At 46.9% G+C, this 13,708-nt stretch overlaps 1 protein-coding gene across 1 annotated transcript; it reads right to left on the reverse strand.

Moving 5' to 3' along the window:
- Positions 1–34: 34 nt before the first annotated feature.
- Positions 35–11,295, reverse strand: LOC310912628 (biotin-dependent 3-methylcrotonyl-coenzyme A carboxylase beta1 subunit-like). Its single transcript, XM_083867342.1, has 13 exons — positions 11,274–11,295; positions 9,190–9,797; positions 7,096–7,292; positions 6,040–6,218; positions 5,221–5,301; positions 4,905–5,083; positions 4,003–4,195; positions 3,007–3,098; positions 2,663–2,819; positions 2,051–2,173; positions 1,515–1,657; positions 1,072–1,153; positions 35–150 (listed from the first exon to the last, which is right to left on the reverse strand). Exons 2-13 carry the CDS (start codon positions 9,783–9,785, stop codon positions 67–69), a joined length of 2,106 nt encoding a protein of 701 aa, XP_083723468.1. The 5' UTR covers positions 9,786–9,797; positions 11,274–11,295; the 3' UTR covers positions 35–66.
- Between the last annotated feature and the right edge of the window lie 2,413 nt (positions 11,296–13,708).

Consider the following 13,708-nt stretch of genomic DNA (forward strand, 5'->3'; position numbering starts at 1 on the left):
AGAGAATTAGAAAATCTTTATACTCAGAGTTCTGGTCGAGGGTTCTGGTTTTGGAGGGGGCTGCAGTTACATCCTGATGATGGGATGGGGATGGGGAGACACATCTTGGAACTTCTTCTGTTCCATGATCTCCAAGCACTGGGCAATCACCTAATTAAAAACAAAAACCAATATAAACAATGAGCCTCAAACAAACAAACAATTAAAAAAAAAAAAAAAAAAAAACAAAAAAAAAAAAAAACAAAAACAGTAAGACTCATTAGTTCTGCGCTTATTTATTTGTTCCTTCTTTTTGTGTAACACTGAACAACTCTCACTTCTTTTCATGTGTAGCTCATAAAGTGGGAATTTCAGGGCTCTAGGACTAAAAAAACTGCTTGGTGCTCTCACATTATCAAAGTTCCCATAAACTCCATGAAAATATTTACCATCCACATAGTTCCATAAATTTGGACCATATTTAGAAGGGTTGTGTTGTGATTTAATCCCAGCTGAAACCAGGACAGATTGAGATCTTCAAGTAAACAAACTTCAAAAGTGCAGAGGAGAATTTTATTGCTAATAAACAATCTAACAAGGAAAAATAAAAGAACAAAGGCAGCAGCTTTCAGAAAGAACCTAATGGTGGGAGGGATGCCTGCCAATTTCAGATCAATAAAAAGGCAGGGGAGCATCCCAAATGTGCACAGCAAATTTAAAGCAGGATGAGAGAATTGCAAAAAGCAACAGGATAAAAGAATGGAAACAAAAGGAATCCTGAGGAGCCTGAATTTCAAAGAGTGAAGATATGGGTAGTTATATGGGGTAAAAGGGATTCAGGTCCAGATTTAAATTAGGGTAAAGTCAAAGGAGAGGCTCAGTGAGGAAATGCTGTGGTCAAGCAACCAGAATTCAAAAGAAACTTTTTTGATAAACTAATGGGGAAGAGTCAGGATGAGAATTACAGAGAGAAATTCCATGGAGTGAGAAGTGGAAGTCTCAGATCTGGAATAAGCAGGTTGCCAACCCTGAGTGAGTCATGTTAACCCACTGTGAGACTGGAGAATAAAATAACCTAAAAGGAAAACTCACCCTCCTGGTGTCTTGAGGTAGAATGATCCCATCATCCCAGAGCCTGGAAGAGGAGTAAAAGGCACTGCTTTCTTCCTCTAGCCTGGAGAGGGCACAGAATTGAACAGGCTTAAAAGCACAATAAAAACAGCAGAGCAGCAAAAAAAAAAAAAAAAAAAAAAAATTTTAAAAAAATACAATGAAACAGGCAAATCCATCCATCTGAAGAGAATGGGCAGCACTGCAGTGAAAATTAATCAGAAACCAGCAAATATCAGAGCTGATCATTCTGCAGTAATGGAAAGACCCTAAAAGAAAGACATAGAATTACGTGGAAATGTAAAATATTTTTTTCAGTAGATCTATGTTTGTTTCATCAGTCGGGATGTGTTGCTCTGTAAAGTGAACAAAAGTAGGTAATTTAACAATGAGATCCCTGTAAGGTTTATAGTGAATGTCCTTACTTTGCCTTCAGCTGTTTTAGCTCCAGTTCCCCTCCTGTCCAGCCCTCAGCTGGTGGAACTGTGGGGAAATGTCGAGGATCCACAAGAGCAACTCTTGCATTGGGCCACAGGAACAGAAAGTTTGGACTGAACGATCTCCCACACTACAAGGAAAAAAAAAACAAAGGACAGAACAAAGTCGTTGAGATGAATCATAAAAATGTGTCTGTGAGATGAAACAACCCAGGGCAAGGCAGAATGGAACACAGGTGGATTTATATGAGGACAGACACCCTGTGCTTAGAACCACCACCTCCCCACTGCCTTCAATATTTCTATTTTAACATTTCATTTTGAATGGACAATTAAACATTTCCAAGCACTTCCACGTTTAATTTTTTCCATGTTTAATTTTTTCAGCAATCACATGCCATGTTGCATTTCATAATTAAATATTATTTCAGAGCTGGAGTTCCCCAGCTGTGTTTTAGAAATGCAGTGACACTTGAGCAGTGTGACAGGTGTGTCCCCAAGCCCTGGGCTGGTGTCACCCATACCATGACGTAGCTGTCACTCCCAAAACAGCCTCCAATGACAATGGTTATTTTGGGAACAGCAGCACAGGCAACTGCAGCCATCATGGAGGCCTGGGCCTTCAGCCTGTTGGAATGAGCCTCTGCCTGGAATAAAAATAGATATTTTAGATCCTTTAAGACTTTATTCTAGATTCTCTCCACTCTCAACAAACTTGTATTTCTAAATTATTTATTTATTTATTTGTAATTCTCCAGAAACAGATCTGGGATCTAATGGAGGTTTTATTTTCCTTAGTCCAGGACAAATCCTACTGGGCTTTAATGCCCTCACTTTAAAAAGAGAAATAGCCCATTTTCTGGAGTGCAGAGTTAGTAGAGGAATCAATAATCAAAACCCAAACTTTCCAGCCTGCCTTGCTAACTGAACAGGATCATTTTATATCAGCATCCAGACCTACTTAAAATTCAAATGAGGATGTTCTTAAATCTGTCCATTAGCAAAGTCATTATGAAGCCTCATCAAGAGTGGTTAATAAAATAGTTTCCCTAACAGTTAATAATTCTGAGAATGTAACTCCAGGCACAACAAGAACTAAGAATTGTTTGGAATACACTGAAGCAAACATGCCAAACCTGTGAGATGCTCTCAGGCCCTGCTGGCTGTGGAGCAGTGTTTTGGAGGAAGAGGATAGGAATTCCCCTCTGGCCACAGAGCTGGACAAAGTGGCTTCCCTTGAGAGCAGCATCGTGAGCCAGCTCCCCATTGCTGGCCACTATCCCCACCAAGTGCCTGCAGAACAAACATGGACAGCTGGACTCCTGATCTGAGAGGTTTTTCCCAACCTCAGTAATTCCATGATTCTCTCTTTTGAACCCCAGAAATGACTGGAATGGTGTAGAACCTGCTGAGGACACAAAAAGCTGTTGGGAAATGCACGTCCATCCATTATTTGGATGGGGAATGTTGCCAGCCATACCCTTCCACGTGGCCAAATCCTGTCACTAATGTTGTTCCATAAGCAGCCTTGAATTCCTGGAATCTGCTTCCATCCACCAGCCGGCTCAGGATCTGCAAAGAAACACACAGGCTTCACTCTACTAGAGAAATTGGAGTGAAAATAGGGGAGTTCTGTCAAAAGAAATGCTCTGTTCAAACAGTAGCACACCTGAGTTATGCAAGATGAGGACAGAGGGTCTTTGGGTGACTTGCTAAATGCTCAATATACACAAACCATTAAATTTGTGTTTAGTTTAATTACCAACTGTGTGTTTTAAGACAAAGGCCAACTCCAAAATTATTTTAGTTTTACAAAGCACAGTTGTCCCTGTGCATAAAAATGTAAAAAAGCAAAAACCAAACCCCGTGTGTGCAGTTTTAGATTTTGTGCATAAGAGATTCTTGGTTCATGTGGCTCATGCTTTTCTCCAACACAGTTAAAAGGTGACTTCAAAGCTTTCTTCAGTCAATTCCCTCAAGTGCAGGGATTTACCACTGGAAAAGATACTGGATTCACATTCATGGAGACAAAAATCTCATGTAGAACACAATGAAAACAGCGTGGGCAGCTCTGCATGTCTCTGCTTAAGCTTTAGTGTCTGTCCCAACTTCAAACAAGTTTGATTTGAGCTGTGTTGTTTTTCAGTCAGTAATTTCACCATTTCTTTTATATAATCTTGAATGTTTTGGGGGGAAGGGAAACACTGACATTAAAGGGGTGTGTGTTCTCAAGGCAGCCAACACAGTGCAAGACAAAGCATCCCAACAGTGCATGGAAACAGCTGGGTACAATCTGGGATTAATTTATCTCCAGCAGGATTTCAGGTTAAATCTTTTCTAGAATCCCACAGAATGTTGCCATCCTCCTTTGTTTCAGGCTCAATATAGGCTGGCAACAGCTGAGGTAATAATTCAGAGTAACTCCTGGAGCTGTGGGATGGAGCAGAGGGAAGGAGTGAAATCCCTGCTCCCTTACCAGTTTGACAGGAAGAGTGCAGCTGTAATCCAGAGGTGCCAGCCCCAGGAGCTCCTCAGGGCTGAACAAGGGACTGTCAGGCTCCCTGTCCTCCTCTGGCACTGGGTGACAGTTTAAGGTAGAGACAATATTACGAATGCACACATAGGCCTCCTCCTCTGAGGGTGCAAAATGGTCACTGCAGCCACTGACTCTAGGAGAGAGAGAGTAATTAGCATTGAATTAATGAGTTCTAAGACTCATTAAGAACTCCTGAGACTCTCTAAATGCTCAGTGGAAATACTGTGATTTGGTTCTGTATCAATGAGCTGAAAGCAGTCCCTCAGTGGAATTTCTCTGCAGTCCAATCCCAAATTAAGTTCACAGTAAGGAGTTGTTCTTCCCCGTGACTTTTGTGTTTATCTGGATTAAAGAAAGACCTTGGAATTTATTTTTGTCATGCTGTTGTTGCAGACAATAGCAAAAAAAGGAAAAAAGGAAAGCAAACTTCAAGAATTATTTCAAAATAAGTGGTTGCAGCCAAGATATAAAGACAGGAATGTCTCCCATGTAGGACAATTTGGTTAAATATGTGTATTCTGGAAAACACTTGGAAAAGAGGAGATAACACCCCTCTTCTGTAGCTGTCCCTGTGAGCCACAGAGGAAATGACTTGCCTGAAGTTGTTCAAGAAGTATGTGGAACAACAGAGATCCAAATCCAACCTGTCCAGTCCCTGCCTCAGCCCATAAATAACTTAATTTTACTTCCATTTGGCTGATTGAACCCAAATCCCTGAACCCGAGGAGGCAAAGCAGTGTAACCACAGTTTCCACTCTTAGCCCAGCTCTGAAATGCCAATGCCACGTTCCTGCCAAGCTGAGCATGCTGAATTCCCTGGTTTTTGGGAATACTCCACGTACTGTGAGTGAAGCCTGGCTCCTCCAAGGTCCTCAGCAGAGACATCTTCCCCCGTGGCAGCTTTCACCAGGGGTGGCCCAGCGAGGAAAAATGTCCCAATTTTATCAATGATCACAGATTCCTCAGCCATGGTGGGAATGTAGGCACCTCCAGCCACACAGGAGCCACACACCACGGCCACCTGAGGGGACACAAACATGGCCAAAGTTGTTCCAGAAATGCAGGAAGTGCTAAATCACAGCTTGGGGAACAAAACCAGAGACAGAAGAAAATTTACTGCACATTAACACCTTTCCTGCACTCCCCATGTCACTGTACCTGAGGGATTCCCATGGCAGACATGATTGCCTCGTTGTAGAAAATCCTGCCACCGTGCAGCTTGTCAGGAAACAGCTCTGACTGAGGGACAGGGAAAAGAAAAAGGCATTTTTTAACATTAACTGTGAAAGTTGATGCTTCCTCTTCACTCCATTCATTCCCAAACACACCAAAACTGACAGTGGGAAGGTCCCTGTTAATAATCACTCCTGAATCTTTCATATATAGCATTCATTATGGTATTTATTCCTTTATACATTGTCAAATCTCCCAAAAATACTAATTTGCTGTGAAAGCACAGGTTAAGTTTTGTGGTTTTTTTCTGAAATCGGAATACTCTACACAAACTGAGGGTAAATGTGGAGAAGGGAAGGGTGGTAGTTCTACTCAATCTGTGAAATGTCATCAGCAGTTTCCTTTTTGATTTAGTTTTGGACACAATTCCAGGTAAAACCTTTTCCTGTGTGCTTGCTCTCAGGGTGGAGAGAGAACAACTACAGTCTCTATGAGAGAATGCTCTCTGCATTTTACAAAAGAACCCATACAAATCCTTATTTTGCAGCCAGAATTGCAAAAACTCCACTTTTCAAAGCCACAGAGCTTAGTGCATCACTGGCACAAACAGGACAATAAAGTACAGAACACTTTAGAGATTCTGCAGTGAAAATAGACACCACTATATACTAATTTATTAGACTTAAAAGCAGCTCAGCACACTCACTGGAGTTTCTAACCCCTGATGAGGTGGGAGGTGCAAGGTTAGCCCAAGGGATGAAATAAATCCTGCTATTTCCTGCTCTGCAGAGGTGCCAGCAGTACCTGCAGGGGCAGGAAGGCTCCCCCACTGTCCACGAGGTGCACAGACAGCAGCCTGTTCTCCATGGCAATTTCCTGGGCTCTTAATTGTTTTTTCACTCCAATTGGGTAAATTGTTCCTCCTTTCACTGTGGCATCACTTGCAATGAAGACACACCAGACCCCACAGATTCTGCCAATTCCTGTAAGTGGTAACACAGATATTAATCAGGACTCTCTAAAGCAACAGGCAAAGCAAGGGAGGGAAACATTTTCAGGAGTTTTTTTTTCAGTAATGCTACATCAAGAAGCTCCAAACTAATTTGAAAATACCACATAAGGAAGACATCTGCCTTCTTCTCTGGAATAACAATATTTTAAAAAATAATCTAAGTGACAGAAGAACCTCGAATAAATTTCCTTACTTCTGGTTACAATGTGACAGAAAATACACTGTGACTCCCAACCCTTGAGACAAAAGGGAAGGCAATTAAAAATTATCCCCATAAAACTGAAAAAATATAACAATCTGTGATGAAAAAAAGTGTTTTCATACTGTTCTTCTAGTTACCTTTTAAACTGGAATCACTCTTCAAAATGCAATTTTGCTGATATTGAATGAAATCGAATTTCATTGAATTTCATGAAATTTAAGTTTGAAGAGTTGTTCCAGTTTAAAGAGACAATGTTTGCATAGAAAATGCAATTGTCTATGATTTGAAACCCTTCAAAATGTATGTCACAGTGCCTGTTTCTCACAGTAACTTTGTCCCCTCTGCTTTAAGAGGCAACAGCTGATTTGACACATCACGCTATATTTTTTGAGAAAATAAGTAAGTGGCAAGTAGAATTACTAAATCTAGAAGTAATTTAATTTTTTTTTCCAAAGGTTTCTCCCAGATTTGCCATTATAGTAATACAGCAGTGGCTGAACTCTTTGTTGGGAATGAGAATTGGATAAAACCGGCGTTCACTTTTCCACTTAGGAAAGTGCTTCAGACACTAAAATATCTCGTAAACTCCATCCCAAACATCCTTTTTCCCCCCGTTTTTCCCTTTTCCCAACTGCCCAGTCATTACCGGTGAGGCAGCCGGCAGCAGGGACATCCCCGTAGGGCATGTCCAGCCCCGCCAGCGGGGACAGCTCCAGGAAATCCTCATGGTCCAGGAGCAGCCTCAGGCGCTCCCGCACGAACAGCTTCTTGTTGCGCTGCGTGTGCCGCAGGATGGCCTTTTCTCCCCCGCCTTTCTTCACCTTCTCCAGCAATTCCGAGTACCTGATGGGGAAAAAAGAAAAGAAAACTCAAATTTTCGGGCCATGGGAATAGAGCTGAGGGGTGAGGTCACACACTGGAGGCTTCCAGAGGGACAAGGACAAGTGGAGAGAGAGGTGGGGCTGGAGAAACTTCAGGATCTCAACACGGCCAAGTGCAGGTGCTGCCCCTTGGCCGGGAAAATCCCAAGGACAAACACAGGCTGTGGGAAAAGGGACAGAGAGGAGCCCTGGGGGGATTTGGGGTGTGGGTGGTTGAGAAGCTCATCCTGCAATGTCAGTCCAGGGCTGGAGCCCCTCTGGAGCCGGGCTAGGAGAGCTGGGGGGGCTCCCCTGGAGAGGAGAAGCTCCAGGGAGAGCTCAGAGCCCCTGGCAGGGCCTGAAGGGGCTCCAGGAGAGCTGGAGAGGGACTGGGGACAAGGGATGGAGGGACAGGACACAGGGAATGGCTATAAACTGAAAAAGTGGAGATTTGGGTGGGATATTGGGCAGGAATTATTCCCTGTGATGGTGGGGAAACCCTGAATAGAATCCCCAGATTTGCTGTGGCTGCCCCTGGATCCCTGGCAGTGCCCAAGGCCAGGTTGGATCACCCTGGGACAGTGGGAGGTGTCCCTGCCATGGCAGGGGTGGCACTGGATGGGCTTTGAGGGCCCTTCTGACACAAACCATTTTCCTTACAAGTTACCCTTTAGCAGATTGAGCTTAAATATATTGTAGAGTTTTCACACAAATGGCATGAAAATGGAGATAAATTCACATTTCCAGATTATCGTTTTTACGAGGTGTAACAAAAAGCAAAGATCCATTATTTAAAGCAAACGTTTCACTTTTGTTATCCAAAAACTATTTAATAAAGCCAATAATATAACACATAATAATGAGGCTATCATAACGTGCCTGTCCTAATCCAGCATCAATCTCCATGTTCCATCTACTCTTGGGAACAATCCAGCCAAGAGCTTCCTCTGCCAGTTCCTGCAACAAGTTTATCTGACAAAAATCAGTAACTGGGAAGTGGAATAAATTACTAAATCTAGAAGATACACTAAAAGCAGGTGTCACAAGGAGGAAGTGATAACCCAATGTTATTGTCAGGGCAGCACCATGTAGAGGTAAAAAACTGAATAAACTGTAAACAAATGTGGTTATTTCAACTTTGGTCTTAAATAAACCAAGTTCTTCCTTTATTTCATTTTTCCTTCAGATTCATCACCTTTAACTGTAAGTGTTGTTTGACACAAAGACTCACAGAGCACTTTGTAAACGACTCTGTGCTCTGAGTGCGGCTCCCTGCACGCTGTGGAGGCTGGAAAAAATTCGGAGGAAAAAGGATTTTAATCATGTCCTCAATGCCACCACAGGAGGGCACAGTGTGTTTTCCAAAGCTTTGCTTCCAGCTCGTGGATCACTCCCCCGAACAAAGGCCTTTGCGATTTTGCCATCTGATCTCTCAGGACAAGCACATAAACCACATTTTATCGTTTTATCTGTAAATCATGAAGGATTGCAGCACCCATCCCCTGCTCCTTCAGGAGTGTGTGAGTCACCATTTACGTCTTTGCATTCAAAATGCAACAGGAAGCAAATGTTAGGAAGGTCTGGAAAAAGTATTTCTGGGCAACATATGCAAAACAACACATGGCACTGTTTTAAATAGTTTGCACCTCGGTTTGGGCATTTCAGTCAACATTTCACGGGTTGGTTTGTGTTGGAAGGGACCTCAAAGCTCATCCAGTGCCACCCTCTGCCACGGTTGCTCCAAGCTCCATCCAACCTGGCCTTGGTGTATCCATATCCAGGGAATGGATGGAGCAAATATTGTCCCATGTTAAAAGTCCCTCTCACACTATGTCACAAATAGCAACGCTTTAAAACCCCCTACAAAACCTGTTTGTTACCTCTTAATCACAGCCTCGCTGTTCCTTAAATTCTCTTTGAATGCGTGTCGGTACTCGGAGGGGACGCGTCCATCCAAAACCGGGAATGTTTTGGGATATCGCCTGCATTTGGGTTTATTGCTCACAAACCGGCGGGGAGGGAGCTCCTGATATTCTCTCTGGAGAAAGCGGGTCAGGGTTTTCTCCCGATATTCCCCATGGAACAGGCGGGTCAGGGTTTTCTCCTGATATTCCCTCTGGAGAAGGCGGACTGGGGTTTTCTCCCGATATTCCCCATGGAACAGGCGGGTCAGGGTTTTCTCCCGATATTCCCCATGGAGCAGGCGGGTCGGGGTTTTCTCCCGATATTCCCTCTGGAGAAGGCGGACCGGGGTTTTCTCCCGATATTCCCCATGGAACAGGCGGGTCGGGGTTTTCTCCCGATATTCCCTCTGGAGAAGGCGGACCGGGGTTTTCTCCCGATATTCCTCATGGAGCAGGCGGGTCGGGGTTTTCTCCCGATATTCCCTCTGGAGAAGGCGGACTGGGGTTTTCTGCTGATATTCCCTCCGGAGCAGGCGGGTCAGGGGCTGCAGCGGCGAGGACGGGCCCCACATGGCCCCGAGAGCCTGAGGGACACCGAGTGACAGGAATTAAAGTGGATTCCCTCGGCTGAGGGGCAGCGCGGCCCCTTCGCCTCAGGCGCGGGTCGTGAGGGGACACTGTGACTCCATTCTGTCCTGAGGGGACACTGTGACTCCATTCTGTCCTGAGGGGACACCCTGACCCTGACCCCATTCTGCCCTGAGGGGACACACCGTGACTCCATTCTGTCCTGAGGGGACACCCTGACCCTGACCCCATTCTGCCCTGAGGGGACACTGTGACTCCATTCTGCCCTGAGGGGACACCCCGACCCCATTCTGTCCTGAGGGGACACCCCGACTCCAGTCCTTCATCGAGGGTGCTGAGGGGACACTCCCGACTCCCTTCTCCCCACAAAGGTCGTGAGGGGACACAAATGGTTCCAGCTTTGACACAGCGGTCGTGAGGAGCCGCTTAGACTCCGGTCGGTCGTGAGGGGACACCCCTTGTTCCCGCGGGGGTCATGAGGGGACATGCTCTGTTCCTGTAGAGGGGCCGTGAGGGGACACCCCCTGTGTCCGTGAGGGGACACCGCTGGTTCCCGCTTTGGTAAGGGGGCCGTGAGGAGACATCGCCTGTTCCTGCAGAGGGGCCATGAGGAGTCACTCCCTGTGTCCGTGAGGGGACACCAGTGGCTCCCACTTTGATAAAGGGGGCCGTGAGGGGCACCGTCTTTTCCTATAGAGCAGCGGTGAGGGAACACCCTCGGTGTCCGTGAGGGGCCACCAGTGGTTCTTGCTTTGGTAAAGAGACTGTGAGGAGACACCCTCTGTTCCTGTAGGGCCGCGAGGGGACACCCCCTGTTCCTGTAGGGGCCGTGAGGGGATACCCTCTGTTCCTGTAGAAGGACCGTGAGGGGACAGCCCCTGTTCCTATAGGGCCGTGAGGGGACACCCCTGTGTCCGTGAGGGGACACCAGTGGTTCCCGCTTTGGTAAGGGGACTCTGAGGGAACTCCTGTTCCCATGAGGAGACACCCCCTATTCCCATGAGGGGACAGCCCCTGTTCATGTAGGGCCGTGAGGAGACACCCCTGTGTCCGTGAGGGGACAGCCCCTGTTCATGTAGGGCCGTGAGGAGACACCCCCTGTTCCGTGAAGGGACACCCCCTGTTCCCATGAGGGGACACCCTCTGTTCCTGTAAGGCCGTGAGGGGATACCCCCTGTTCCCATGAGGGGACAGCCCCTGTTCCTGTAGGGCCGTGAGGAGACGTCCCCTCACGGGTCCCTGCCGGGCCACGGCGGCCGCGAGGGGACAGCCCCGCTCCGGGCGGGCCCGGCCGGGCCTGAGGAGCGCGGCGGGACCGGGACCGGGGCCGTCCGGGCCGGGCAGGGAGTGCGGGGCTGCGGCCTCTCCGCCGGAACTCCCCGGCCCCCGCTGGCCCCACTGCCCGCCCGCTCCCTGCCCGCCGCGGCCCGGCCGGACCCCGCCGGAGCCTGCCGCCACCGCCCCTTCCTTACCCCGTCCGCTCCGCGCCCGCCTCTCGGGGCGGCTCCGCAGGGCGGCCCGCCCCCGCTGTCCTGTGCCCTGGGTGTCCTCTGCCCTCGGTGTCCTGTGCCATGTGTGTCCTGTGTCCTTGGTGTCCTTGTGCCATGTGTGTCCTGTGCCCTCGGTGTCCTGTGCCATGTGTGTCCTGTGTCCTTGGTGTCCTGTGTCCTTGGTATCCTGTGCCCTCGGTGTCCCATGCTATGTGTGGTGTCCTCTGTCCTTGGTGTCCTGTGCCCTCGGTGTCCTGTGCCATGTGTGTCCTCTGTCCCTGGTGTCCTGTACCCTGAGTGTCCTATGCCATGTGCATCCTTTGTCCCTTCTGTCCCACGCCCCGAGTGTCCTGGGTGTCCCCTTCCTTGCGTGTCCTGTGCTTCAGGTGTCCTCTCTCAAATCAAGCTTATCATTACAATATTAAAACGAATTTGAGTTTTCTCCTTCCACACCTCAGCCCATCCCTGAGCTGCTTTGGTTTGCTGTTGTCAACCATGGCACAACCTTCTAGAAATTACTGTGTGTTGCTTTTCAGTGCCTTCATTAAAATGCATCCCTGCCAGGGAGCTCTTTATCTGTGTTGTATATATTAATAGGCCTGGGTAGCAATAATTAAGGGATGACTAATATGTTCGTGAGTGGAAGTATCCAGCATGGGCTGGAATTCGTAGGTAAATAAGTTATATATATGTTATTAAAAAATCTTGAGGGTAATAATTACGATTTCCTGAGATATAATAATTTAAAATAATATTTTGTTGTCCTTTTACCGTTACAGCAGACAGGACACTTTTCAGTGCTGTGCTCCCTTGTAGCAAGAAACTCAGTCCAGGTGGAGCTGCAGGAGGTGGTGCAGCTGTCCCAGGGGATGTGCCAGAGTCCCTCTGGTTGTCCCAAACCCTGTGACAGGGAGAAGGTCTGTGCTGGGCCAGGGAGAGCCCCGGGAGGAGTGGGCAGAGGTGCTCCAGGGCAGCACAGACACTGCAGTCACCACTGTCACAGCCTCACAGCCCTCACAGCCAGGAATTCCTTCCCAGTCTCCCACCCATCCCTGCCCTCTGGGAAGCCATTCCCTGTGTCCTGTCCCTCCATCCCTTGTCCCCAGTCCCTCTGCAGCTCTCCTGGAGCTCCTTCAGGAGCTCTGAGCTCTCCCTGGAGCTTCTCCTCTCCAGGTGAGCCCCCCAGCTCTCCCAGCCTGGCTCCATCCCTTGCAGTATCTCCATGGCTTCCTCTGGACTGAACAATGAAATTCAACAAAACCACTGATCCGTGGTTATGGGGACTGATACAGCCAGGAGAGGTTCCTGGCTGTATCAGTCATTCCCTCCATGCCTGAATCCAGCAGCTGCTGCACCATCCAGGCTCCTTTGGGGCATTTTTGGGGGTAGTTGTTGCTCATTTCACTTCTTCCCTCCACCCCTGATGTAGCCAGAACTCTTTTCTCCCAACACTTTGAGAAACTTATGAAGAGCTGAAGAGGAGACAGAGTCACTGTGCAGCTTTACAGAGATCTTTTTGCATTTCCTGTGGGATATCATGTGGGAATTCTTGTGCTCTCTGTAGTGCAGGTGATAATGGGGAAGGAGGGAGTGGTGACAGAAATCCGTGTAAAGCAGAATACATTTGAAGAAGTCTGAATTTCAGAGAGTTGGTGGTGGTGCTCAGCTCCCTGGAGGAGGAATTGCAGATGCAAACACTTGGGTATGTGTTTGAAGTGAGATTTGGGCTCCCTGGTGTTTCTGGGCTCCTTTTAAAGTTGACCCACATATCATTTCCCTGGATTCATAAGATTTTTTGAGTTCCCTGTTCTGTGAATGTATCAGTGGCTCTTGTCCAATTGTAATTTTCATGCTTATTTCATTTTCCATAATTGTTACTCTTCAATAGGAGACATTATCTCTAAATCACTGGTGTTGCATAGCAATTTCATTATATGTGATTTCAATGTGCAGATTTTCTATAAACACCATTTGCTGTTAATTTCTTGGCTTATACTGTGGTGGCTTTGGCAGTGCTGGTTCAACAGTTGGGCTTGATGACCTCAAAGCTCTTTTCCAGCCTAAATTTCTCTCTGATTCTTTATTATTTTACAGGTTTTCCAGTAGATAGAATCAGTGTCGCAGACAGAATTTGCTCTGTGTAACAGAAAGGATTTTCACTCAGGCTTAAAAGAGTAATTTAATTTCATTCTCATGAAAGTTAAATGCCGTTTGCTCAGATGAAAGGAGAAAGAAACACTCTTCACATTTCAGCCCCCACACTCCTGAGTGCCTGTTTATCCCAGAGAGAAGGCATCAGCCACCAGTTTGTACTGGGAGGCAGCCTGGGATAAATAACAAATCCTCTAATTAAGAGCCAAGAGATCCTAATTGACTTATGTTAGTCCTCCAGCCGGGCTCAGCCTTCCTCTCCTGCC

The sequence above is a fragment of the Zosterops lateralis genome (genome assembly GCF_965231275.1).
Source record: "Zosterops lateralis genome assembly, chromosome: 9".
Classification (NCBI taxonomy): Eukaryota; Metazoa; Chordata; class Aves; order Passeriformes; family Zosteropidae; genus Zosterops; species Zosterops lateralis.